Raw genomic sequence first — 26,290 nt, 5'->3', positions numbered from 1 at the left:
CTTTCAATTTCCTCATCTCTAAAGTAAAAGAAAACAAAACAAGGCAACCTGCATTTTGCCGATGTGAATCTATCCAGTGTATTCTCCACAAGCCCGGTTATCAAAATCACAGTACACCTTTACGTTGAAGTATCTCTCAAATTATCAATGTATTTGTTAAGGACCTCCATCAAAGGATACAAACATTTGCCGAGTCCATTATATAGAATACTATTTCAAAATGTACCAGCTCCTTCGACTACAGGAGGCAACGTCAAAGAGATTAATATTGAATAAAATGAATTTAAACAAAAACAAATGTACCATAGAAGTATTACATCAATTAACATAGAGTAAATAATGTTTACATAAGGCAACATTATGTTTTATTAAAATTAGGTATTACACATCATACAAAAATCTAAAATTATTTTGAATGGTTTACACAGTACTCATAATTATCATGTGTAACTATGTTGCTTTCTCCGGTAATATCTACATTTCAAAGCAATGTTAACTTTAAATATAATTTACCTTGTAAAATTACACATAAAGTGCTTAGTACTAGCCTATTTGTTGTTATATGTTATTTATTACATATAAAAATGAAGGCCTACATAAACCTTTAATATCAAAGTGTATAATTATACTGTATAATAATTATTTTAATTCTAATTGTTGATCTATGGTTCAAAGGTAAGTAATGTTATATTTCCTTATAACATACTTCTTTTAGAGTATTTTCTTAGAGTTTAGGGTGTAAGAAAGATTAGTTCTATAGTTATAAGTTCTACCAAAGAGAGTCCATGTATATTTTTCATTGTGATAAATTTTCGTAAAGAGTGAAAGTAAATGCATTTCAAACTTCAAAACCAATAAGATTTAATAAAAAAATTTATAAGTATATATTTAGTTAACTTCTAGATGTAAATATAAAAACTGATTAAGACACTTATATAGTTATAACAAAAGAAATATCAACTTAAATATTCGAGAATTACAAAATTAACTTATACCCGCCATATTTATTATTACGAATTCGCAAATTATAAAAAGTTTAATGTAACAACTACGGTAATAACTATTTTCAACTTACGTACAAACTTTAAGTTTAGAAAAAAACACGCCTATTATATACTTTATTACTAATAATGTGTTTAATAAAAAGTACTCACGTTTTTACTTCTTGCATAGAAGCAAAGTATTTGTTTAGAAGCATATCGAAGTAAAAACTATTCACGATTAACTTCAAACACAATTTTTATTTCGTCAGAAGAAAACGATTTTATTTCCTTATATCACTAAACTATATTAAAACAATTATAAACTTCTCGAAACGCAAAACATGAACGACAACTCTTTCAAATTTTAAAGTAAGCAAAACTTGTTGATTTTCAGCGCTTTAAGTGCTTCGAAGCTACATAATCATTGAACGGTTATTCCAGAACATAAAAAGTAAAGCGCTTTAAGCGTGTTATGAATAAAACATTGCATTATGATTGGTCGATTTTTTGATAATGATAATATGAAAGAGTTCGTTATAGGTCCGTAATAATTATTTATTTAAGCTCCATTTCAGTTTTGTTGTTGTAATTTTGTTGGTACTTAATTTGTTTGTCGATAGGAAACAATGTATATTACTTACAGTGATATGATACTATTATGAATTGTTTTAATAAATAAATAAATAAATATTAACACGGATGACGGATGTATTATGTCTGTTTGTTATGAATTAACAAGTCAAAATATACTTTTTTGTTATTAAGAGCATTATAACGGAGCCAATGATATTCTAATAAACAGATATGTTATATCCATACTAAACAAGAGAAAAAAGTGTGCCGCGCCGGAGACCGTTTATTTTACTATATATTTCGTTAAAAGTAAAAAGGATAGCTTGACAAAAACAATAAGTAAAAGGGATTAGGATAAAGGGGAAAGATGTTTTAATTACGCAAAACGAATTACTACGTAATTATGATGTATTATAACGTATTACTACGTAAAATAAATAAAATTTTAACAAAAAGAAAAACCGACTTCAAACAAAACAGTATTTTAAAACAAATTAAAATGCACTAAAAAATAATAAAAATAATTGCATATTTAACATATTTTTGAGAGTCCTCCTAGGTAAAATGAAATGAAAAATATTAGACTACTTAAAAGTCGATTTACGATTATATAATGTAGTTATAATTATTGCTATATTTGGAGTCGGTGTCAGCCAACCCTATACTATACCTATCAAAAAACAATACGAGAATACTTTAAGAAATGTTTCTTACAAATTTCCTTTTATACGATATTACACTGGGTCAATCAAGAGGCTCGTATCGCCTCTTTCTTTTGATTGATGAAGCGTGTGCCCGTGGCTGACACCGGCTCCAAATATAACAATAACTATAGCTACGTTATATAATCGTAAATCGACTTTTAAGTAGTCTAATATTTTTCATTTCATTTTACCTAGGAGGACTCTCAAAAATGTGTTAAATATGCAATTATTTTTATTATTTTTTAGTGCATTTTAATTTGTTTTAAAATACTGTTTTGTTTGAAGTCGGTTTTTCTTTTTGTTAAAATTTTATTTATTTTTTGATTTTAAGTGAAGCTGATGTAGACTAACATTTTTTTCTTAATATGGATAGATTAAGCGTGCCGTTTATATGAATCAGAAACTACTTCAGGGACAATTTCAAAAGAAACTTTCGAATAAAGCAAAAATAGACTTTCGAAAATGCGGCTTTAATACGTCATGCGGCATAAACTACAAGCTACCACCCTCGAATGAGCTGTAATCGACCTCAGTAAAAAAACTTTGCAAAAGAGCTATTCGTATGCTATGTCGTAAATCATATGACATCACATCATATACACAAAATTTGATTAAAGACAGAAAGAAATTCTGCCCCAAATCGCATCCTAACTGTAAGCCGTTTAGGAGTTCCGTCAATACATAGTATAAAACAAAGTCGCTTTCTCTGTCCCTATATCTTTAAAACTACGCAACGGATTTTGATGCGGTTTTTTTAAATAGATAGTGTGATTCAAGGGGAAGGTTTGTGTATATAATAAATGAATAATATAGTAAAGAAACACTGACAATTTTAGAAGTTTGCAATATGATGTCGTAAATAAACAAATTCTTTAGTATATTTAGTATCAGTATTGCACCCGTGAGAAGTCGGGGCGGGTCGCTAGTTGATTATAATATTCGATTATGACAATTACATGAACATAACCACGTTCCGGAAGGTGATTCAAATATCCAAGTAACCCATAAATAAAAGATTCGACCGAGTATTGCTAACGTGCTCCTCAGAATTGTTCCGTTCCCTCCCGTTCCCTTAATTTGTCATGGATCCTGTGCTCAGAATCTTACCAAACTTTCACCAAACTACCCTTTAAGTATATCCTTTATAATAAAAAAAGAATCATCAAAATTGGTTAACGTGATTTTGAGTTATTCACCTATTTGTCGCGCATATACATAATGCAAATTTAAGACTTATGTCGTTTTCATACGGATACCATCATCGGAAAAAAATTTTAAAAAAATGGGACCCCACGGAAAGCACTACCTTTCAAACAAAAAAAAATTATCAAAATCGGTCCACCCAGTTAAAAGTTATGAGGTAACAAACATAAAAAAAAAAAAAAAATACAGACGAATTGATAACCTCCTCCTTTTGGAAGTCGGTTGACAACTACAGACAAACGTCCCAATTAGGACGTTTTCTAGTCTTCAATTTTTGCGCGTTAATAACATATCTGTTTACTACAACATCATTGTACGGAGCCAAATATAAGTTAGTTATTTCCACAAAAATATTCGACCTTTTGAATCTATTGAAAATAAACCTAAATAAATAAAATTTATTACTTTAGAATGTATTGATAAAAATAGAAATCGTAAACCTAATAAACATTTTACTTAACTTAATTATTAAGTCTTTAAGATATGAGGAAAAAAATATTTCAATTACAAATATATTTTATACGTAATCATCATTTTTTTAATTAGGTACCTATCAACATTAAGAACCAATCAGTGGCGTAGCTAGATGAGGAAGGGCCCCGGTGCATAGAAAAACAATCAGGCCCTCGCCTCTTTAACTAATAAAATAACACTTTAAAATTATAGATACCAAATAAGAAATCTAGTGTGCAGGGTCGTGTTTTTTTAGCTTCAAAAGCTAAAGGTTTAGTATTGGAAGGCCCCCTGAACTCCGGGGCCCCGGTGCACTACACCACCTGGCCCTATGATAGCTACCCCACGTGACCCAATACAACGCTGACTATAACATACTGAGATTTGAAAGTTCGTAAAGGGTTAAATCCAAGATACCTATTGTATTTATATTATAAAATGATGCCAACATTAAGTAATAAATCCCCACAATTAAATTGGGGATTTATTACTTAATGTTTATTGGATTTATTACATTATGTAAATCTACATCTAGTCAATAAATCAATAATTCCGCAAACATTTTTAAGTTTGCCGTTTCCTAAATTCCAATCGTTTATAAAAATACATTGGTAAAAAAGGCATATTATTCGATACAAGATTTTGTAGATGATAAAAAAGCGTGGAGTTAATACCTGTTGAGTTCAAATCAGGATATATTTATTTAAATAACTGTATTTAACTAACATGACTTTGTATTTTTTAAATGTTGAAAAAGAGTAACTACTGAGTTTCTTGGCGGTTCTTCTCGGTGGAATCTACTTTCCGAACCGGTGGTAGCTTCACTTAATTGTTAAATGACGATTCAAAAGTGCTTGTAAAGGCCCACTTGAATAAAGTTTATTTTGATTTTTAAACAATGATGTTCTAGTAAAGTTTATTAGAATATCATTGATTTTAAAGATTTGTATCAAATTTTTAACGCATTGGATATTAATTTAAAAAGTTGTTAAATCACGTTCCAAAATCAAATGTAAGTCAAAGACTGTAAATTGAAGACGACATTTAGTATAGAAATTTACCATAGAGTAATTAAAAAGTATTTTTAAATAAAAGAATACGAGATGCACTTTTTTATTTGACATTTGTTGTCTATGATGTTTTTCAAAAAATTGGAAAACGACAATTTAATAATTTTAAACTGTAATATTATTAATAACAATACTTTATTTATTATTGATATATTTTAATATGATACAATTTAGTAAATTATCAAAATACGCTGATTTCAAATTGCTTTAGCTTTTCTGATGAGCTGAGCGATTGAGTATACGGCTTTAATTTTGTCTACTAGCAACACTGTACTTTCAACTTTTTAAGAACAATTATATACAAAAATTTCAAGCAAAATCGTTTAAAGATATCTGATCAAAATTGATTTGCAAGCTTGATGAGTCCGCCATATTGAATTAAGAGTTAGGTCACAGTTATTTTGGACTTAGTAAGTCTTTGATAATCATATTGAAATAGAACATTAAAAATACTTGGTCCGCCATATTGGGTATGCCGCCATGTTGGATTTAGAACGACATCACATATTTGTCATTAAAACTGAACGTGTATACATAATTTCAAGACATTTGCTTCTAGACTAAGAAGACTACACGCGTTCATACACATTTTTCAAAATAAATAGAAGCTTGTAAAGCACAACATACATCCTTTGAACAGACTCATGGCAACATATAACGAATTTTCATCTAAGGGTGATATCGATATCTTTCACCCTCAAGATTGTGCCAAATTTGTTGGAAAGTGTTTAGATGTTATTTGTGACGAAATATGATTTTAGTAATAGTTAATAATTATTTGTTGCACTTTACTTCTCTATCTCACCTAGATAAAGTGGATTAATATTGTTATTAGTTTAATTATTAACTTTATTTACACCTAGCTTTTATTTTTATTTTGTTTTAGTTTTATACTATTTAGTTGATACTTTAATAGCATCATGTAATCGCACACAAACAAATGCCAACAATGTTGTATACACCTGTAAAGGCAAATCATACTGGATTGTATATTTAATACATTATAATATTGTGTTCGTTATTATGATAAGTCGATGGTGTATCTTAATAATAATAAATAATAATAATAAATATAGACAGTTCACAAATTAATTTGACAAATGAAATGTTATGGAGGAATATTTCAATCAAGTTTTCTATTCAAAAGTCTTTTGACAATTTACGAAGATTATACGCTTAAAGATTGCTAGTACTTTGCACATATTATTGTACTAGTAATTTAATATTTTTTTATATGGTAAGACAATTATTAACAAAATGGCGACGAATATAAAGTTTCGAGAATCGCGTGGCTGACGCCTGCGCAACGGACACACTTGAAAACCGAGAATAATCCTGAAACAAAATGGCGGCACTTGTGCACAGCGGGCGCATGCGCACTACGCCCCACGACTCGAATACGCCCGCGCAACTTGAAGACATTTTCTAGAAACACGATTCTCATAGTTTATGAATATATTTCAGTATTATAAAATGGCAACATTAGTACCATTCTAGAAATCCACAACTAGCATCAATAATGAGTCGCAAAAAAATCAGAACCTTACTAACACTTCAATTCGTCCGCCATTTTGGTCAACTACATAATATCAACTGTGCAACAAAATGGTGGCATATCTACATAGAAACGCACACCCAACGCCTACACATCAGGCTTTAGAACGCTTCGATATATTACTTTATTTAATCATAAAACAATTAATAAAAAACACATCATGATATTACCTTAATTACATCGGAAACTACTGTACTACAATTTTTCGTTTTTAAATGATGGCAACACTAATTTTTAGTAATATGACCTATTCTGACAGACGGTCAATGGTAACCCTTGTGCTTAGACAATTTAAAAACGTAAATCATGAACCGTTTATAATTCCACCATCTTGACATTTAAGATCTTTATAAACTATAAGACACCCTTAAACCCAAGCAACAAATCGTATAATTTGTTGCCACTTAAAAATAATGATTATTGGGGGAGTTGATACATAATAATAATAATGAACCAAGAATAACTCATATACAATAGGTTTATATGCAATGGCGAATTTACCAATAGGCTAAGTAGACTGGAGCCTAGGGCGGCAGATTTAGTCCGAATTAAAAAAAAACTTATAACTATATGTAAACACATTACGTCCATAATCCATGTACTCGTCACTACATAGCGGGTTGAGAAAAATAATCTAGTAACTGACAGAAATATCACCTAGTTCATAATCATACTAATAACGGGAAAAAGCCGATGTAATGAGGACGATAGAACACAAATCATAAATGTTGCAATTTCAGAATAAATGTAATTAATATGAATTTCAAAAGTCAGTAGGGGCGGCAAAACTTTAATAGCCTACTAGAGGCAAATTTGTAAAACCGCCACTATTTATATGATGGCCTGTTTATATTGCTATCATTTATAGGGCGGAGCTTCTCCCAGGAACACGCCCCGGGCTACAAGGCCTCGCGCTTGCGCATAGCATACACGTACAAAAAACAATAGAAAAATCAATCAAAACGCATACTGCAAAATTGTAAATAATAATAATAATCTAAGTAACATTTAATACCATCTCCCATCTAGGGTCAGATTAGGGTGGAGTCAGATCGAGCCGGGCAATTGTTCAAAGCCTACTCAAAACGCTTGCGCAACGCGATACAAAAAAATTATTGAATCAATCCAAATTTAAATTAAAAAAAAAACTGCAAATCATATCTGTAATAATTTTGAAAATTAGCACAGATAAGAAAGTCAAACGTAGGGTCTGATTAGGGGAGTCAGCTCGACCCGTGCAATTGCCCAAAGCCTGCCCTACACAAAACGCTTGCGCAACGTAACTTAAAAAAAAAAAAACAAATAAAAAAATCTAAATAAAAATTTCAATCGTTCCAAATTTGAATAACAAAAAAAAAACGCAAATAATCTGTAATCCATTAAAACATTACCACAGATAAAAAAAACACGACGGAAATAATAATAATGTAAGTACTATTTAATACGATCTCCCACGCAGGGTCAGATTAGGGTGGAGTCAGATCGACCCGGGAAATTGCCCAAAGCCTGTCCTACACACAACGCTTGCACAAAGCAACTTAAAAAAAAAAAACAAATAAAAATTTCAATCATATCATATCTGTAATCCATTAAAACATTACCACAGATAAAAAAAACACGATCGATATCTGTCAAACGACATATTCGAAACGGTAAATAAAACTTACCATCGAAGCCGACAGTTCGCGTACACTTAGCCATAGTTGATTCAGCGAGTCTCCGGCAACAAACACGACGTGTGCCCTCGACGTCTGGATGATGAATGAGGGCGAACGGTAAATCTCGCCAAGCGGCGATTCGATGTACTAAATCAATAATAAAGGACTCCAGTGCTCATGACAGGAATCCTAGGCAACCTATATCGATTCGTGTGTGGGGGACGAGGGTTGAACTTTACCGGGAACACGGTGGGAGTTCTATTGATGTATGAAATTCTAGAATTATTCCATGTCTAACTAAGAGCTAGTTTAAACTGACCCGACAGATACTGACGACGACGACTGACGACCTCCGTGGTTGAGTGTGTACACCGGTTTTCATGGGTACGCCACTCTGAGGTCCCGGGTTCGATTCCCGGCCGAGTCGATGTAGATTACCATTAGTTTTCTATGTTGTCTTGGGTCTGGGTGTTTGTGGTACCGTCGTTACTTCTGATCTTCCACAACACAAGTGCTTCAGCTACTTACATTGGGATCAGAGTAATGTACATGATGTTGTCTCATATTTAAATGCTATCATTTAATGAATATTTCATTCGTATTTGAATTAAATAAATATGAGACAACATCACATACGTTACTCTGATCCCAATGTGAGTAGCTAAAGCACTTGTGTTATGGGAAATCAGAAGTAACGACGGTACAAACACCCAGACCCGAGACGACATAGACAACTAATGATAATCTACATCGACACAGCAATCGAACCCGGGACCTCAGAGTGGCGTACCCATGAGAACCGGTGTACAGTGCCGTAAATAGCCTTTTCAGCGCCCTGTGCGAGCTTCTATAACTGCGCCCTATTTAAGCAGACCCTTTGCCTATTTTATCGTCTCACTCACTAAAACTTAAACGCAGGTTTACTACTGCAAATGCGTTGCCCATTAACGACAAACACTAAATGCATGCGTGCGTGCGTGCGTGCGTGCGTGCGTGCGTGCGTGCGTGTGTGCGTGCGCTGCCAAAAATATGAGCGCGATGTATGTTTTTAATGATACTAGCATGTGAGTACGTTTGTATTGGAATCGAGTATTAGGGGCTCAGCGGAATCTTAACAAGAGCAAAACTAAATAACAATAGTCCTGCCCAGTCTATTCTTGCGCCCCCGAGAGTCTACGCCCTGTGCCTAGGCACCGCCCTATTTACGTCACTGCCAGTGTACATACTATTGGTCGAATAATATATTAGTGCAATATTTTCAAACTGCAATAATTCAGCCAACGATTGCTTCAAACCCAAGCAAGCACCACTGAATAAACATGTGCTTAATTTATGTTCATAATTCATCTCGTGCTCGGTGAAGGAGAGTATTGTGACTCATTTCATCGAAATTCTGCCACATGTGTATTCCACGAACCAGGAATGGAATACCGTGGTTAAATGTGTTCCAATGCTTCCAATAAAAGGGAGAGGAGGCCTTAGCCCAGCAGTGGGAAATTTACACGTTAACGTAATGTAACGTAAAATATATCAGATACAATCGAAATCGGTCCAACCTTTTCATTCAGATATATAGGTTACAGTCTGGAAATTACCCACTGCTGGGCTAAGGCCTCCTCTCCCATTAAGTCTCCTTAATGGGAGAGGAGGCACCAATGAACATTTGAAGCAAACTTGAACTCCAAGAAAAGACATGCTACTTTCTTTTAGTTTCAAAGATCTAAGCATACATAGGGACAAGGCATACATAGGGACAAACTTCATAGAAATTCTGCGACCAACCCGCATTGGAACAGCGTGGTGGAATATGTTCCAAAACTTCTAAAAGGGAGAGGAGGCCTTTAGCCCAGCAGTGGGAATTTACAGGCTGTTGTTGTTGTATATAATATTAATATAGTTATAATTTTGACGACCTCCACGGTCGAGTGGTGTGTACACCGGTTTTCATGGGTACGCCACTCTGAGGTCCCGGGTTCGATTCCCGGCCGAGTCGATGTAGATTACCATTAGTTTTCTATGTTGTCTTGGGTCTGGGTGTTTGTGGTATCGTCGTTACTTCTGATTTCCATAACACAAGTGCTTCAGCTACTTACATTGGGATCAGAGTAATGTATGTGATGTTGTCTCATATTTATTTATTTATTTATTTAATTAACACTACTATAAAACAAGAGTCGCATTCTCTGTCCCTATATCACTTTGTATGCTTAAATCTTTAGAACTGCGCAACGGATTTTGATGCGGTTTTAATAGATAGAGTGATTCGAGAGCAAGGTTTTTGTATATAACACATGGACAATATAGTAAAAAACATAACACTAATTAACATACCATATCTGTGTACAACATATGAATTTACATAAACGATATCACAATGAAACGCATCCCCTAACAGCCACTTATTGATTTTAGATTTGTAGCATCCACCCTCTGTGCCACCCACCTGTACCACCACCCTTTTGCTGTCTGGCCTTTGATGTATATTAATAACTACACCCTATCAACAGGGGTTGATTTATCTCTCGTATGTAAATCAACCGTTTGTCAAATCTTTCGATATTTCTGGGTAGGTTGTGCCAGTGTAACTACAGGCACAAGGGACATAACATCTTAGCTCCCAAGGTTGGTGGCGCATTGACGATGTAAGGAATAGTTAATATTTCTTACAGCGTCATTGTCTATGTGTGATGGTGACCACTTCAACAAAGTAGGATATATAATATACTAGACGTGCCGCGACCTTGTATGCGTTTGAATTTAACAAAAAAAAAATGCAGCCTTACTCCTTAATATATCAGCTATCTGCCATTGAAAGTCCCGTCAAAATCGGTCCAGCCGTTCCAAAGATTAGCCGGAGCAAACAGACAGACAAAAATTGTAAAAAAAAAATATTTTGGTATACTTTGTATACATATGCATTGAGTAATAAAGGTTTATTACAAACAGACACTCCAATTTTATTATTTATTTATTTATTTATTTATTTGTAATCAACAGTGTATACAGATTATATTTGTACTGTTTTTTTAAATTACATGAAGACTATGGCCACAAAGATTACAATATAAAATGTTTAATATAATAAATATATTTAACAAAGTGGATAACAAAAAGAAAGTAGGTCTAAAGAAAGTTGTTGACGTTTGTGACAAGAGAATATTCACAAGTGTATGGGTATTTGGATGTGTGATTGTGCATGCGTGTGTGTTTTTCTGTGTGTATGTGTGCGTGCGGGTGTGTGTGTGCGTGCGGGTGTGTGTGTGCGTGTGGGTGTGTGTGTGTGTGCGTGTCTATTTTTGGCGGTAAGATAGTGTTATTTGATTCTTCAATTGTTTTTTGGATAAGTGAAACAGGTCTAAATGAGAAAATAATTTGTTGTATATTCTTGCTAGACGTACACTTATAGAGCTTTTTGCATAATTTGTATTACATTTTGGAACAACTAGTAGGTGGGGGTTACGCGATCTAAATGAGGAGGCATTTAGAGAGAATGCTGACACCAAACTGGGACAATCCATCGTACCAGTTAAAATTACTTGTAGTAACAGCATATCCTTTTGGTTTCGTCTTTGCTCTAGCGAATCTAGTTTATAATAAATACAGGCTTCTTCATAAGTGTCAAATTTTTTAAAATCTTTGTACGCTAAGTATTTGAGAAATTTATATTGTATAGATTCGAGTCTCTGAATATGATTTTTATATAGAGGTAACCATATACTACTTGCATATTCCAAGATACTTCGAACGTATGCAGAGTAGAGTATTTTTATGCATTCAATATTATTAAATGATTGCGTTGCTCGCTTAATAAAACCAAGTTGTTTATACGCCTTATTTGTTACTGCGTCAATATGTTCAATCATTGAAACTTTAGTGTCAATTTTAATACCTAGATCTGTAACGGTAGATTTTTTAGCAATGGTCGCGTCATTGATTTTATAGTCGAAATTAATTTTTGTTTTTTTACGAGTCAGAGTTATATGATGACATTTCTTAACGTTTACTGTAATTCTGTTTTTCGCGTAGTATTTTGTCAGGGTATTTAAATCATCTTGTAATTTAAGGTAATCCTTGAATGATCTTATTTTAAAGTACACTTTTTTATCGTCAGCGAACATCAAATAGTGTGAATGTTTGAAAAAATTGCCGATGTCAAAAAGATATGCATTGTATAGAATTTATACGTACAGATTTACAACAACATTATGTTTATTCATAGTAACATTGATCACTTTGATAAAATCAGTGATAATCATTGTATATGCACTAGGAGTTAGGATAAGCTTATAACGCCAAGTTTGCGACTCCGCAAAGTCAATAAGACCTTCTTGGGGCAAGGTATGCGCTTCTATAATAAAATTCCGCAAACATTTTTAACTTTGCCGTTTCGTAAATTCCAATCGTTTACAAAAAATACATTGGTCAAGAAGGCATATTATTCGATACAAGATTTTGTAGATGATAAAAAAGCGTGGATTTAATACCTGTTGACTTCCAGGCAGGATATATTACATACATATATAAATAAAAATTTTAACAAAAAGAAAAACCGACTTCAAACAAAACACTATTTTAAAACAAATGAATATGCACGAAAAAGTAATAAAAATAATTGCGTATTCAACATATTTTTTAGAGTCTTCTTAAGTTAAATGAAATGAAAAATATTAGACTACTTAAAAGTCGATTAACGATTATATCATGTAGTTATAGTTATTGGTATATTTGGAGCCGGTGTCAGCCACGGTGCCTTTGCCCCAACAATCAAAAGAAAGAAGCGATACGAGCCCCTTGATTGATCCAGTATATTATTGTGTAAAAGGTTATTTGTAAAAAACATATTTGTTAAAGTATTCTCGTATTGTTTTTTGATAGATATACTGTAGGGTTTTATTGGCTGACACCGACTCCAAATATAACAATAATTATAACTACATGATATAATCGTTAATCGACTTTTAAGTAGTCTAATATTTTTCATTTCATTTAACTTAGGAAGACTCTAAAAAATATGTTGAATACGCAATTATTTTTATTACTTTTTCGTGCATATTCATTTGTTTTAAAATAGTGTTTTGTTTGAAGTCGGTTTTTCTTTTTGTAAAAATTTTTATTTATTTTTTGATTTTAAGTGAAGCTGATGTTGACTAAGTAATTTTTTTTAATATGGATAGATTAAGCGTTCCGTTTATATGAGTCAGAAACTACTTCGAGGACAATTTCAAAGGAAACTTGCGAATAAAGCAAAAATAGACTTTCGAAAACGCGGATTTAATACGTCACGCGGCGTAAACTACAAGGATCCCTCGAGAGAGCTGTAATCGAACTCAGCAAAAAAGCTTTGAAAAAGACCAACTATATTTCCTATATCATATGACATCACATCACATACACAAAATTTGATTAAAGATAGTAAGAAATTCTGCCCCATATCGCACCCTAACTGCGAGCCGTATAGGAGTTCCATCACTACATAGTATAAAACAAAGTCGCTTTCTCTGTCCCTATATCTTTAAATCTACGCAACGGATTTTGATGCGGTTTTTTTTAAAAGATAGTGTGATTCAAGGGGAAGGTTTGTGTGTATAAAACATGAACAATATAGTAAAGAAACACTGATAATTTTAGAAGTTTGCGATGTGATATCGTAAATAAACAAATTCTGTAGTATATTTAGTATCAGTATTGCACCCGTGCGAAGCCGGGGTGGGTAGCTAGTTGATTATAATATTCGACTATGATAATTACATAAACATAACCACATTACGGAAGGTGAATCAAATATCCAAATAACCTATAAAAAAAAGATTCGACTGAGTATCGCTAACGTGCTCCTCAGAATTGTTCCGTTCTCTTCCGTTCCGTTACTTTGTCATGGATCCTGTGCTCAGAACCTTACCAAACTTTCACCAAATTACCCTTGAAGTATAAATTTTATAATAAAAAAAGAATTATCAAAATTGGTTAACGTGATTTTCAGTTATTCACCTATTTGTCGCGCATATACATAATGCAAATTTAAGACTTATGTCGTTTTCATATGGATACCATCATCGGAAAAAATAAAAAAAAATGGGACCCCACGGGAAGCACTACCTTTCAAACAAAAAAAAAATTATCAAAATCGGTCCACCCAGTGAAAAGTTATGAGGTAACAAACATAAAAAAAATAAAAAAATACAGACGAATTGATAACCTTCTCCTTTTGGAAGTCGGTTGAAAATTGTATTTAACTAACATGACTGTATTTTCAAATGTCGAAAAGAGTAAACTACTGAACTTCTTGCCGGATCCTCTCAGTAGAATCTACTTTCCAAACCGCTGATAGCTATTATTATTTACAATAGACAACTTATTAGTTTAATTTCTTTTTTTTACTTACAATGTTTCCAGAATCTTCTAGAATATTTCACAACAAGAAGATAAGCACCTACATTGTCATTCACAGAATCTTTTAACTTACTCAAAAAAAACTATTATTTTAAATCTAGAAAACTGTCCAAACGTCAAATCAAGGACAAATTTATTAATTCCTTTGATTGTCCCATTTTCCAGTCTAAACTACACAAGCGATTATAAAACTTCACATTAACACGAGGTAACCTATGCGAGGCCCTGGACATATTAGGTCAATGGGGCCCCATATGACTTTGACAGAACACCATTTTTTTCAGAATAGATAACGTAGATAAACAAGGTTATATATTTTTTCAACAATCACTATTTATATGCCTGGGGCCCCCATCGGTCGGGGGGCCCAAGGCAAGTGCCCAATGGGAAAGAGGGGTCTGCCCCTGTTCCCATACTGGGAAGGTGGTATACAAAAGCTGAACTCACCTGCTGTACCGGCTCTTGCTGCTGACGCTTCCATCATCACGGTAGTTCATCGTACTCTTCTGGTTGTGGCTGCTCCTCTGGTTTTGAGGTTCTTGATAAGTCTTCTGTTTAAAATTTAAAAATATGAGACAACATCACATACGTTACTCTGATCCCAATGTAAGTAGCTAACGCACTTGTGTTGTGGAAGATCAGAAGTAACGACGGTACAAACACCCAGACCGAAGACAACATAGAAAACTAATGGTAGTCTACATCGACTCGGCCGGGAATCGAACCCGGGACCTCAGAGTGGCGTACCCATGAAAACCGGTGTACACACCACTCGACCACGGAGGTCGTATGTTTGTACAGTCGGGATAAGAATAGGTTCGTCACCTTAAGATCTATTTTCGTGTGCTCAGATGTAGATAGAATTATTCGAGATGAAGGTTTTTGCATAATAATAACATTTTGAGATAATAACTTATTATTTTTATAATAATAAAAATAATAAGTTATTATTTCTTGCTCTTTCATATAAAATATTACAAGTTTAAATGAATTTTGAAAGTATCTAAATCTATATAAGAAAAAGTATAATGTATGTATGTATTTGGTTAGTAGTTCTAATTGTAGTAAGTATTTAAAAGTTTAGTTTTGTTTCTAGCTTTTACAAAAAGAAATCGTGTTATTTTTACAGTATTAGTAGATTTAGTCAGCAAGAACCCCGTTTTGGGTGTAGGCCACCTCCAAAGATGCCCATACATCTCTATCTCTTGCTAAGACAGTCCAGTTTGGGCCATCATCCCATCATCTTCCCATCTAGTTAGTGGTCTACCTCGGCTTGCCCGTTAGGCCCTACCACGATGTCACTCGAGCGGACCATCTTTCATCTTTACATCTCGTTTTTGTATTTAAGATTTTAAACAATAGAATTGACACAATTTACCTTACAAGCAAAATTAATATCAACTGCCCTCGAAAAATAGCCACCCGAAGAATTGCTCCATTATTTTATATTCCTAAAGTTAAAACATATTTCGCTCAAAACTCATTTATCATTAGAGCTTGCATAAAATATAATGAAAGTTATAGTCATATTGATATGTTTAATGTTTCCTTACAGTTATTTAAAAAAATGTTGTTTGAAACCCAAAAATAAATTTTCCTAATTTATTACTTAATATGTATTCCTTTTCCGTAAGTAAGATAACAATGCGACGTTCGTTGATTTTTATAACTATTGTAACTATTTGTTTGTTTTTATTTTATTTGTGGCAGCTTCATTGGTGTATGTTTTTGTAATTTTATTTATAATTTAAGTGTATTGTGAACTATTTGTGCCTTAATAAAGCAAAATAAAATAAAATAATACATGGACAATTTAGTGAAGAAACACTGATAATTTTAGATGTTTCTACCGTTTCACATTGCACCCGTGCGAAGCCGGGGCGGTCGCTAGTTCTATATATGTAGAACCTTATTACATCCACGCAAAGACGGATAGTGTTGCCACTTTTAAAAAAAAACGGTGAAGCTTTCTTTAACTTATTACACCCATACAAAGCTGTGCAGTGTTGCTACTTTAAAAAAAAAACAATAAAAGAGGTTTTATCATAATTTTTTGTCCCTAATTATTGTATGATATCCTTGAATAGTAGTAGTTGTACGTACCTTATGCGCTAAGTTGATATTCAGCTGGAGGGGGTCTGTCTTGTTTAATTTCATCATTGCCAACTTAGCTTCACTGTAACAATTGTTATAAACTTATAATAAAACTAGCTGTGCCCGCGACTTCGACGACGATATTGTTCTAAGTTACTTCTTATTAGATATACTATCTGCCTGTGAAAGTCCCGTCAAAATCGGTCCAACCGTTCCAGAGATTAGCCGGAATAAACAGACGACTTTACAAATACAAAAATATTAGGTATAATAAATTTGATACCTGTTGACTTCCAAGCAGGATATATTACATACATATTATGTATGTAATATAATATATAATTGTATTTAACCAACATGACTGTATTTTTAAATGTTGTTAAATCCTAACTATTGCCGGCTGGTTCTTCTCGGTAAAATCTACTTTCCGAACCGGCGCGGCGGTAGCTTCACTTAATTGTAAAATGACGATTCAAAAGTGCTTGTAAAAGCCCACTTGAACAAAGCATATTTTGATGTTGATTTCACGTTTATGGAATCAGTGATAAAATCATTATTCGTAATCATAAGGATAAGCTTAAAACGCCAAATTTCCAGGGTTAGCTAAATTACGTCACGTTAGCATGCTTAAGCGATCCCGTGGCGCCCGTCGAAAGACGGAGAGGGTACCCGCTGGTTTTTTAGTGGGTTAGCCCGGCGTACTTGGGCGCACTTGTCCAGGGAACCGGGGAGCCTTACACCCCCCCACTTTCCATCACGTGGGGAAGCGCGTAAGGCGTTTTCCAGCGAGAAAAAAAAGGTCAGCTAAATAAATATATATTATATGTAATATTATAAATGTGAAAGTAACTGTGTGTCTGTCGCACTTTCACGACCAAATGCTGAACCGAATTTGACGAAATTTCGCATGAAGTAAACTTGAACTCAAAGAATGGACATAGGCTACTTTTTTGCCTGACACATGTCAACTAACACCCTGAAACGCGAGCGCAGCCCCTGCTACTTCTAGTATCTGGGGGCACGGCATTGCCCCAGCCAAGTCTCGAGCAAAACGGGCCGGCCGTTTGTTCTCATTGCCAAATCACAATAATCATAATACAAAGAAAACTATTGATACAATTACTAAAAGTTAATTTATAACTACAAAATAATTTGAATAGGACATGGCTTCTATGAGTCGAGATGGCCCAGTGATTAGAACGCGAGCATCTTAACCGATGACTGCGGGTTCAAACCCAGGCAAGCACCGCTGATTCATGTGCTTTATTTGTCTTTATAATTCATCTCGTGCTCTGCGGTGAAGGAAAACATCGCGAGGAAACCTGCATTTGACAAATTTCATAGAAATTCTGCCACATGTGTATTCCACCAACTCGCATTGGAACAGCGTGGTGGAATATGTTCCAAACCTTCTCCTCAAAGGGAGAGGAGGCCTTTAGCCCAACAGTGTCAATTTACAGGCTGTTGTTGTTGTTGTATGGCTTCTATGAGATCTCAAAACTTACGATGGAAAGACTGCAGGGAGAGGCTTGGCATTTTATGACATTTAATGTGTTTGGTGGGATAAAATAACTTCAAAAAACAATCCACTCACCTCGGTGTCTCGTACCAGATTAGGGCATATCTCTTTGACGGATCGTTGCTGAGAAATATCTTGAGACAATTCCCGTATTTCGAGAATAGGTTTCGAAGGCCCTCTTGTTTCAGAGTCTTCGGTATGTTCGTCACGTACAGCTTGCAATGGTCCAGCTGTACGCCGCTATCTGTACTGTGATTACAGAGAGATTTTTTAAGTTAGATACACATCACAGAGAAAAGCTGATACTATATATGTCGGAGATGTCAATAATACGGAAGGTGATTTGACGAATCGCAAGCGTTGTCAGCATTGCATTGTAATCTTACACGCACGTACACACACACACACACACACACACACACACACACTCCGCATTTTTTGCATGTTCTTTTTCTATTTTATTTTATTGTTATCTTATTAATTTGAATTTTTATAATTAATATTGTATGTTTATGGGAAGAGCGAGTCCTTCTGACACAGGTTTTAAACTTAAAAGGTCTCTGCCTTATGATTGTAACAGAAATTTGAGAACCAATAAACAATTTGTTTATTTATTTATTTATTTATAACGCTTCGACGGAGTCTAGATGGGTTTGTGCGAGTCGGCGACACACCACTTCAGTGCCAGCCGCCGTACAGACAACTCGTCTGGTAACTGTCTTACGACTCGTCGTTATCATTGAAATTTAAAAGTGTCTTCAAGTAAATCGTTTGAGTGATTACGGATCTTTTATTAATTAACCGCACACGCATGACGCCCACACATAATGTCTGATTGTGAGAACAGCCACTAAGTCATCACCAACACCCATAGACAATGACGCTGTAAGAAATATTAACCATACCTTACATCGTCAATGCGCCACTAACCTTGGGAACTAAGATACTATGTCCCTTGTGCCTGTAGTTACAGCTCACTCACCCTTCAAACCGGAACAACTGAGTATACTGAGTACTGTTATTTGGCGGTAGAATAACTGATGAGTGGGTGGTACCTACCCAGTCGAACTCGCACAAAGCCCTAACACCAAGTAGTATAATATTATATATGGAGCTTAAATAAATATCAGACAACATCACATACATTACTCTGATCCCAATGTAAGCAGCTAAAGCACTTGTGTTTTATGTAGTGTAAATTTGGATCATGCATATGGGGGTTCAAAATATTGCAAATAGTCACCCATATCACCTCCTAACGGATATACGTCGAGTTACCAATAACCCTGTATTATTTTTTGCACTATCCTGCTTCTGCTTTTGCAAATCCTTTCACCAAAGGTTGTCTGTTAGAGATTGCTTTAGCAATAAGACCGCCTTTGCAGGCTCTTATTTTCTTTTCTTTGTTGTAATTGTCCTCTTTATTTGTATGTCCTTTCATTGTGTGTGCAATAAAGTATTAAATAAATAAATAAATATATTTTTATTCAGATCACTTACTTTGTATCGTCGTCGTGGTATTGCGGCGCGTACGTCGAATTCTCATATTCTTCCCTCATTGGATCCCAGTCCTGGGAATGGTTCTGACTTCGATTGCGTTGGTACATCTCTGATAACAAAAGATACATTTATAATAACACTACGATTCAAGAATACTATATATAGCAATGATATTCTAATAAACAGATATGTTATATCCATACTAAACAACAGAAAAAAGTGTGCCGCGCCGGGGACCGTTTATTTTAGTTTATTTTTACATTTCGTTAAAAGTAAAAAAAAAGGATAGCTTGATAAAAACAATAAGTAAAAGGGATAACTAGATGTTTTAATTACTCAAAACGTATTAATTACTACGTAATTATGATGTATTATAACGTATTACTACGTAAAACAACAAAAGGCAAACGTCCCAATTAGGACGTTTTCTAGTCTTCACTTTTTGCGTGTTAATAACATATCTGTTTACTACAACATCATTGCTATATATAGTCTATTTGAATAAAATAAATAAAAGAAAAAGATTTTTTTTTTTCTTAATTTTTATGTCTTTCAGTGCGCGCACATTATAAATAAAAAAAAACATCTTTTCATAACGCGCTTAAGGAGTGTAACTTAAAAAAAAGAAACGTTTTTTTCAACTTCCTTGCTTTATCTTTGACTAAATTCAAAACGTCAAATATCTCCGTTGCCTGGAAGAGATAGCTATGTAGCGTTAGTTTCCGAAATTGTACGCCTGTTTTATTAATGCCAAATCATCATATTTATTTTTATTTCGTGTCTCATTTGTCAGAATGTTAGTTAAAAAAACAATTAATCTCGTATTTCTAATTTTAGCTTAGGCTGTATGCATGCTATCCTGAGCTCACTAAAATTAAAAAGTATACTCTCTATCAGCCAGTAAATAGGCCCTTTTTTTAACCGACTTCAAAAAAAGGAGGAGGTTCTCAATTCGTCGGGGCCTTTTTTTTTTTTTTTATTTTTTATGTATGTTACCGAATTACTCGAAGACGGCTGGGCCGATTTTGACAATTCCTTTTTTGTTTGAAAGGGCATGTTTTACAGGTGGTCCCATTGTCAGGAGATCAGGATCTGATGATGGGATCCTAGAGAAATCGAGGGAACTCCTCAAATTTTATAGGCAAACCTATAGTGATTTCGGTTTTATTCAAAGTCCCTTGGTCATATGCTCACGAAAAGTGACATTTAATGAAGTGGAACTGATGATGAAGACCACAACTAGTAATCAGAACCTATTAGTAAGTAACTATTTTATGGGCTAAGTTCTATTTCTTTAAGATAGTCGTCAAGCAATTGATGTTAGTAAACATGCCTATGATGAAGTCTAGCTGATGGTGGACTACCAGGAGAACTCCTCAATGATTAACGGCATTAAAGTGAATGACAAACCCAAATGACCAATTGTAATTATAAATAACAAAACAACACTGAAAAGCAGTAAATAAATTTTTATAAATAAAAAAAAACCGCCTTCAAAAATGAACTAAAAAGAAAAAAATAATCAGTTACATCCATATCCAATTTACGATTTTTTAATCACCTTTTGAAGGCGGTGCCAACAAAGTAAATAAATTCGTATATTGAAATCATTTAATTTGTATCGATAGTAAGGTTTGTCTAATGGTGTCATCTATACAATAAATAGATTTAGTTTTTGTATGTATGTATTATGTACCTATATGCATATATAGCAATGTTGGCACCGACTTTGAGAGGTGATTAAAAAATCGTAAATTGGATATGGATGTAACTGATTATTTTTTTCTTTTTAGTTCATTTTTGAAGGCGGTTTTTTTTATTTATAAAAATTTTAAACATATCTATTTGATTTGATTTTTGCTTCGAAAATTTCATCATATTTCTGAACGTCTGCGTTTAACTTATACTTTTACCCAATACGAGATTTCCGTTTATGTGTATAGTATGTTTTCTCTATTCTTTATGATAATTATACTTTAATGATAATTTAAATCAACAGTGGGTTTCCCGCTAAACACTAAGACAGGTTTTGCTATCATTATAAAATCTAAGTGACATTTGGCGCCAAAATGATGTAACCTTTTTTAATGTCAAACATTAGAAATGCCCATTAGTTCAGTTAAAATTGGAATTTCTCGACGGCAATTTAGTTTAATTTTGCTCGCTTTTTTCTTTTTTTTTCTTATCCAGTTCTCTAACCGATCAGAAACGAACGAAAAAAAGTAAAATATTGAAAACTGACCTAGGTCCAAAAGGTGATATATAACAACAAGAGGATGAACTGGTAAATAGAGGGTGGCTGTAAACCCTCCATATACCTGGACAAGGGGTTTAAGGGAAACATCCTAAGCCCATCCCCTCCCCATCCCCTCCCTCTTGTACAATACCCATATGACCATTCATAATTTAAGTTTAACGTGAGAAGATATTTTAATTTTAAATAAAAGGAAAAAAAAAGTTTTCTCCATTTTAATATGATCTGTTATAGATTAAATATATTTGGAGTATAACTCAAATTATATCCTTTTTTTGTGAAGAATCAACACCAACTTATCAGTTTCCTTACTGGCCTAGTAGCTTACACTTGACCAAAGAAATCATTTATTATTAATAAATTATTATTATTTTTTTCTTTTTTATAGTATCCGGTTAGGCATATGACTCCACTCCACCTGATGGTAAGTGGAAATGGAATCCAAACGCGAAGAAGACTAGTACGCACAAGAATGAGCTGCACTAGTCACCTTCGCCATGCCGGCCCGTAATATGCCTCTTCGCGCCTCGTTTGAAGGCACCCAGGTTATAAGAGGAATAAAAATTAAAAAAAATTATTTTCTATTAAAAATTTTCAAAATATTTTAATCATGAACAACAACAAATGATGTCTCTCACGCATATAAAAACACTGTCCAAGTCTTTAGTATAACACCAGCAGTACCAATTATTTCTGCTTGCTAGATTACATAACAACAACACAACAACACTGGTGCACAACTATAATTACAGTAAAAAATTAATATTATGTATGCATAAAACACGTATGTTAGTCTCATTGTACCCTTTTCCTTCGGTTTTGACATTATCTATTACTAATTGCTAAAGCGAGCAACTTAATTAAATTAAAATCTTTTCAATTTTAATTCAATTTCAAGACACATTTAGAATTTTTCTGTTAGAGAAAATTTCTTATGTATTTTTATTACTTTTTATGTATGTTAAGGAAATAAAAAAAGGGATTTATTATTACATATTATTAATTTAACTTACTTATAAGCATTATTCAGAAATTTTTCAGTTAATTTCTTGTGTTTCTTTCTGATATGATGGATTTTACATATGTTAGAAGACAACAACATTATTTAACTAATTTCTGCATAAACAAGAAGAATAGATCAAAAACTATTATATGTTAGAAAGATGCAAAGCCATTATCTCAGTGTAATAATATTGAAAATTATATAATTTTAAAACAATTATCAGTGCACACATATATGCTACTAAGATGTAAACAGGGGCGTTATATTCAAATAATGTCATATTTTTTTTGTTACTTACACCTAACATAAGATTTATGAGGCATTGAGTGTGATTACCGATGCATGAAAAAGCTCAGCATAAGAATACCTACAAAATTCACTTGCAAGGCAATCAATTCGCAATGTCTTAATCTTAATTTATAAAAAAATATCTAAATTTAAAAGCAATGAAATCATTATTATAATAAATTGTATTGAAATTATGACGGCTGAAAAATTAAATTTTAATAAATATAAGTAATATTTATTAAAATTTAATTTTTATACTAGATTAAAATGAATTTATTAAAAAGTTTGTTTAGTTAGTTAATTTAAATGCTTTAAGTAAAAATTTTAAAAAAAGTCCACAAATACAAATGAGATATATTTAAACATCCAAACAGAAATATAGAATCTCCTTCTAAAGTATGTCAAACAAACAACTAATATAAGCACAATGTGGAACCCTTGATAGATAAGCCCTAACTTGAGCCATCATTTGCCATTCAAGAATTTAATTTAAAAAAAAATAGGAATTAGTTCATTTCCCGCTCATGTCCCAATCTATTTGGGTTCGGCAAATCATGATTTTTCTACCCATTCTCCTCTATGATTCATCATTTGATCATTCACATTCATCCCTCTCATAATCCTCCTTACACACCCCTTTTCTTGTTCCCCTCCACCCTTCACTAATTAATCTTTTGAGAATTTAATTCTCATTCATGAATAATAGCTAGAAATATGTATTAATGTAATTAAAGTTGATTGAAGCTACTAAATTGGTAAAAGAAGTAATATAAATACTTTTATAATTATGATTTTTTTATCACCAGTTAAGATCCTACTGAAATAGTGATTATCAAAATTAAAAATGTATCGGAAATATAAAAATCTATGAATAAAAAAAAACAATCAACTTTTTTTTTTAATTTGTTAAATATTTGCCGAAGACTACATTTAATATAGGTGAGAGATAATAGTAATAAGTAATATAATAACACAAAAATATAAAACAAAACCTATAATATTTATTATCGTAATTATTGTATGTACTGGTAATAATAAATTATTAGAGTGACTTTGATATTACTCCAACTTCATAATTAAATAAGTGTACATATAACATCAAACCAAAAAAAAACCAATGCTTTATCCATAAGTCCTAAACATTTGAAAATTTTGAATTCACAAAAACGTTAACACATGTGGAAAATTTATTCTCTATAAGAAATAACTTTAAAAGTCGTCACAACAAATGAATTATTTAATAATTATTTTTGTACTTACCAGTAAAATTTATAAAACACGTAAAACAATGGAACACTGACAGAGAAGATATTCTCTGACACAAAAGAATAGATCAAAATTATGATAAAAAACGCTTCGCCGGCCGACCGGATCCGAGCGAAAATACGAAAACACGTCCTTTCAAATTGTGTTCATAGAGTATACGAGTATACACCAAAGAGTATATGGTATACACTAGTAAGGATATTTTAGCACTAAACGGACTGCAAAATTATTAGAGATGTCATCTCTCGATTATCTCGATTTATTCGATTTTTCCCAATGGAAATAAAATTGTCAGTTTTAATTACGATGATATTTGGCATATGCTTAATAACCTTAATATTGTTTTACGTTTTAAACAACTTAAATATAATCGTAAACCTATTTGAAAATAATGAAACTCGATTTTATTGTAAATATTTAAAGAATTCCCACGTAGATTCGTACTAAATCTTCTTTAAAAAATTCTTCTTCTCTTTTATTTTTAGTTCTAATTTCTTAATTCGTAATGTTCTTTATTCTGCTATAATTCTCTTTTTAAAGGTAGTATGGTATTATTATAAACAATTATCGAAGTAGGTGCTATATCTTAATTTCTTATATAACTTTAAATATTATGTATGTAGCCTTTCTTAAATTGTAATTTAAAAAAATAAAAGTGACTCATTCATTGATTTTCCACAGTTAGACAGAGTATAAGGAACATGAAAATATAATATTTATGAAAAATTTGCCACTGCCAGGTTTATATATAATTGTGTTTTTTAACAATATTTACGAACTAAAGTATCGTGGTACGGAACGTATTTCAATAATGCCGTTTACGAAGCGAAACGAAGCGTCTTGCGAATGAGACAAACGCATAGCAATGTACATGCTTCGCCGTTCGCACCGCGTCGCGTCGGCGAATTTCCCGTGGCCAGGCAGTAATATAGCGTTCAGTGACGTCACTCCTGTTATGACTACTTATTTGAGGTTGTAGTTGTAAAAAAATTAACATTGAAACGAAATTAATTGCGAAGTTGGGTTGGTCAAAACAGACTCTAGATTCCTATTTTTAGTTTGAAACCACTTTTATCTCAGTTTTGTATCTGAAGGTCCAATCAAAAATCATTTATTTGAAAACTTTATCGAAGTAGATTAACGAATTGGCACAAAACATACGTCAGCAAAGCTTTCTTATCGATAATCCGCTTCAAAATTTTACAAAAACGTATTTCAAATGTCGAGAAAAAATACAAAAGTATTTAAGCCAGCGCGGACATGTACGATCAGAGGGGTAGTGACAAATAGCAATGACGTCGGAAAATTGAAATTGAAATTTTGATACCGCATTTTTTGCAGTAAATTACAGTGTTTTAAATTTTTATGATACTTGCGGTTTATCCTGTATGGAGTTCTTTAAAATAAACACAAGAATAAAAATATCGCATCTTTCCTATTATGACTTAGCTGAAATCATTTAACAAAAGTACATGTATAAAATAAAAAAAAGTCGGTGTGGGCCTGATGTTCCAAGAAAACGATTAGTCTGAAGTCCAGCGAATATCTACTTATATTGTGTCTGTAAATGTAAAATATAAGCGCCAAATGCGTTAAAGACTCATAAAAAAGCACAGGCTATGACCGTAGCAATGACCGTGTTTGTATTGTTCCGTTAAATAAAAAAATAATAATAACATTATTATAATTTTACGATACTTAGATATTTGTGATCTCGTTGGAATGGACCCATATATAGGCGGCACCCGAAATAGAGATCCAAAGGCAGTTTCCCTAC

At 33.0% G+C, this 26,290-nt stretch overlaps 1 protein-coding gene across 1 annotated transcript in view; it reads right to left on the bottom strand.

Moving 5' to 3' along the window:
- The window catches only part of LOC124542267, a 34,533-nt gene extending 9,881 nt beyond the window's left edge, over nucleotides 1-24,652 (bottom strand). Inside the window, exons 1-5 of the mRNA XM_047120227.1 lie at nucleotides 24,508-24,652; nucleotides 19,703-19,811; nucleotides 18,278-18,451; nucleotides 16,693-16,765; nucleotides 15,037-15,140 (exon numbers count right to left, since the gene is read on the bottom strand). Of these exons, the coding sequence (XP_046976183.1) occupies nucleotides 15,037-15,140; nucleotides 16,693-16,765; nucleotides 18,278-18,451; nucleotides 19,703-19,809 (458 nt within the window). The 5' untranslated portion in view covers nucleotides 19,810-19,811; nucleotides 24,508-24,652. The remainder of the gene's footprint in view (nucleotides 1-15,036; nucleotides 15,141-16,692; nucleotides 16,766-18,277; nucleotides 18,452-19,702; nucleotides 19,812-24,507) is intronic.
- Between the last annotated feature and the right edge of the window lie 1,638 nt (nucleotides 24,653-26,290).

The sequence above is a fragment of the Vanessa cardui genome, chromosome 30, assembly GCF_905220365.1.
Source record: "Vanessa cardui chromosome 30, ilVanCard2.1, whole genome shotgun sequence".
In the NCBI taxonomy this organism is placed as follows: Eukaryota; Metazoa; Arthropoda; class Insecta; order Lepidoptera; family Nymphalidae; genus Vanessa; species Vanessa cardui.
The sequence above is the reverse complement of the archived record's forward strand: the minus strand, read 5'-3'. Positions and strand labels throughout refer to the sequence as shown.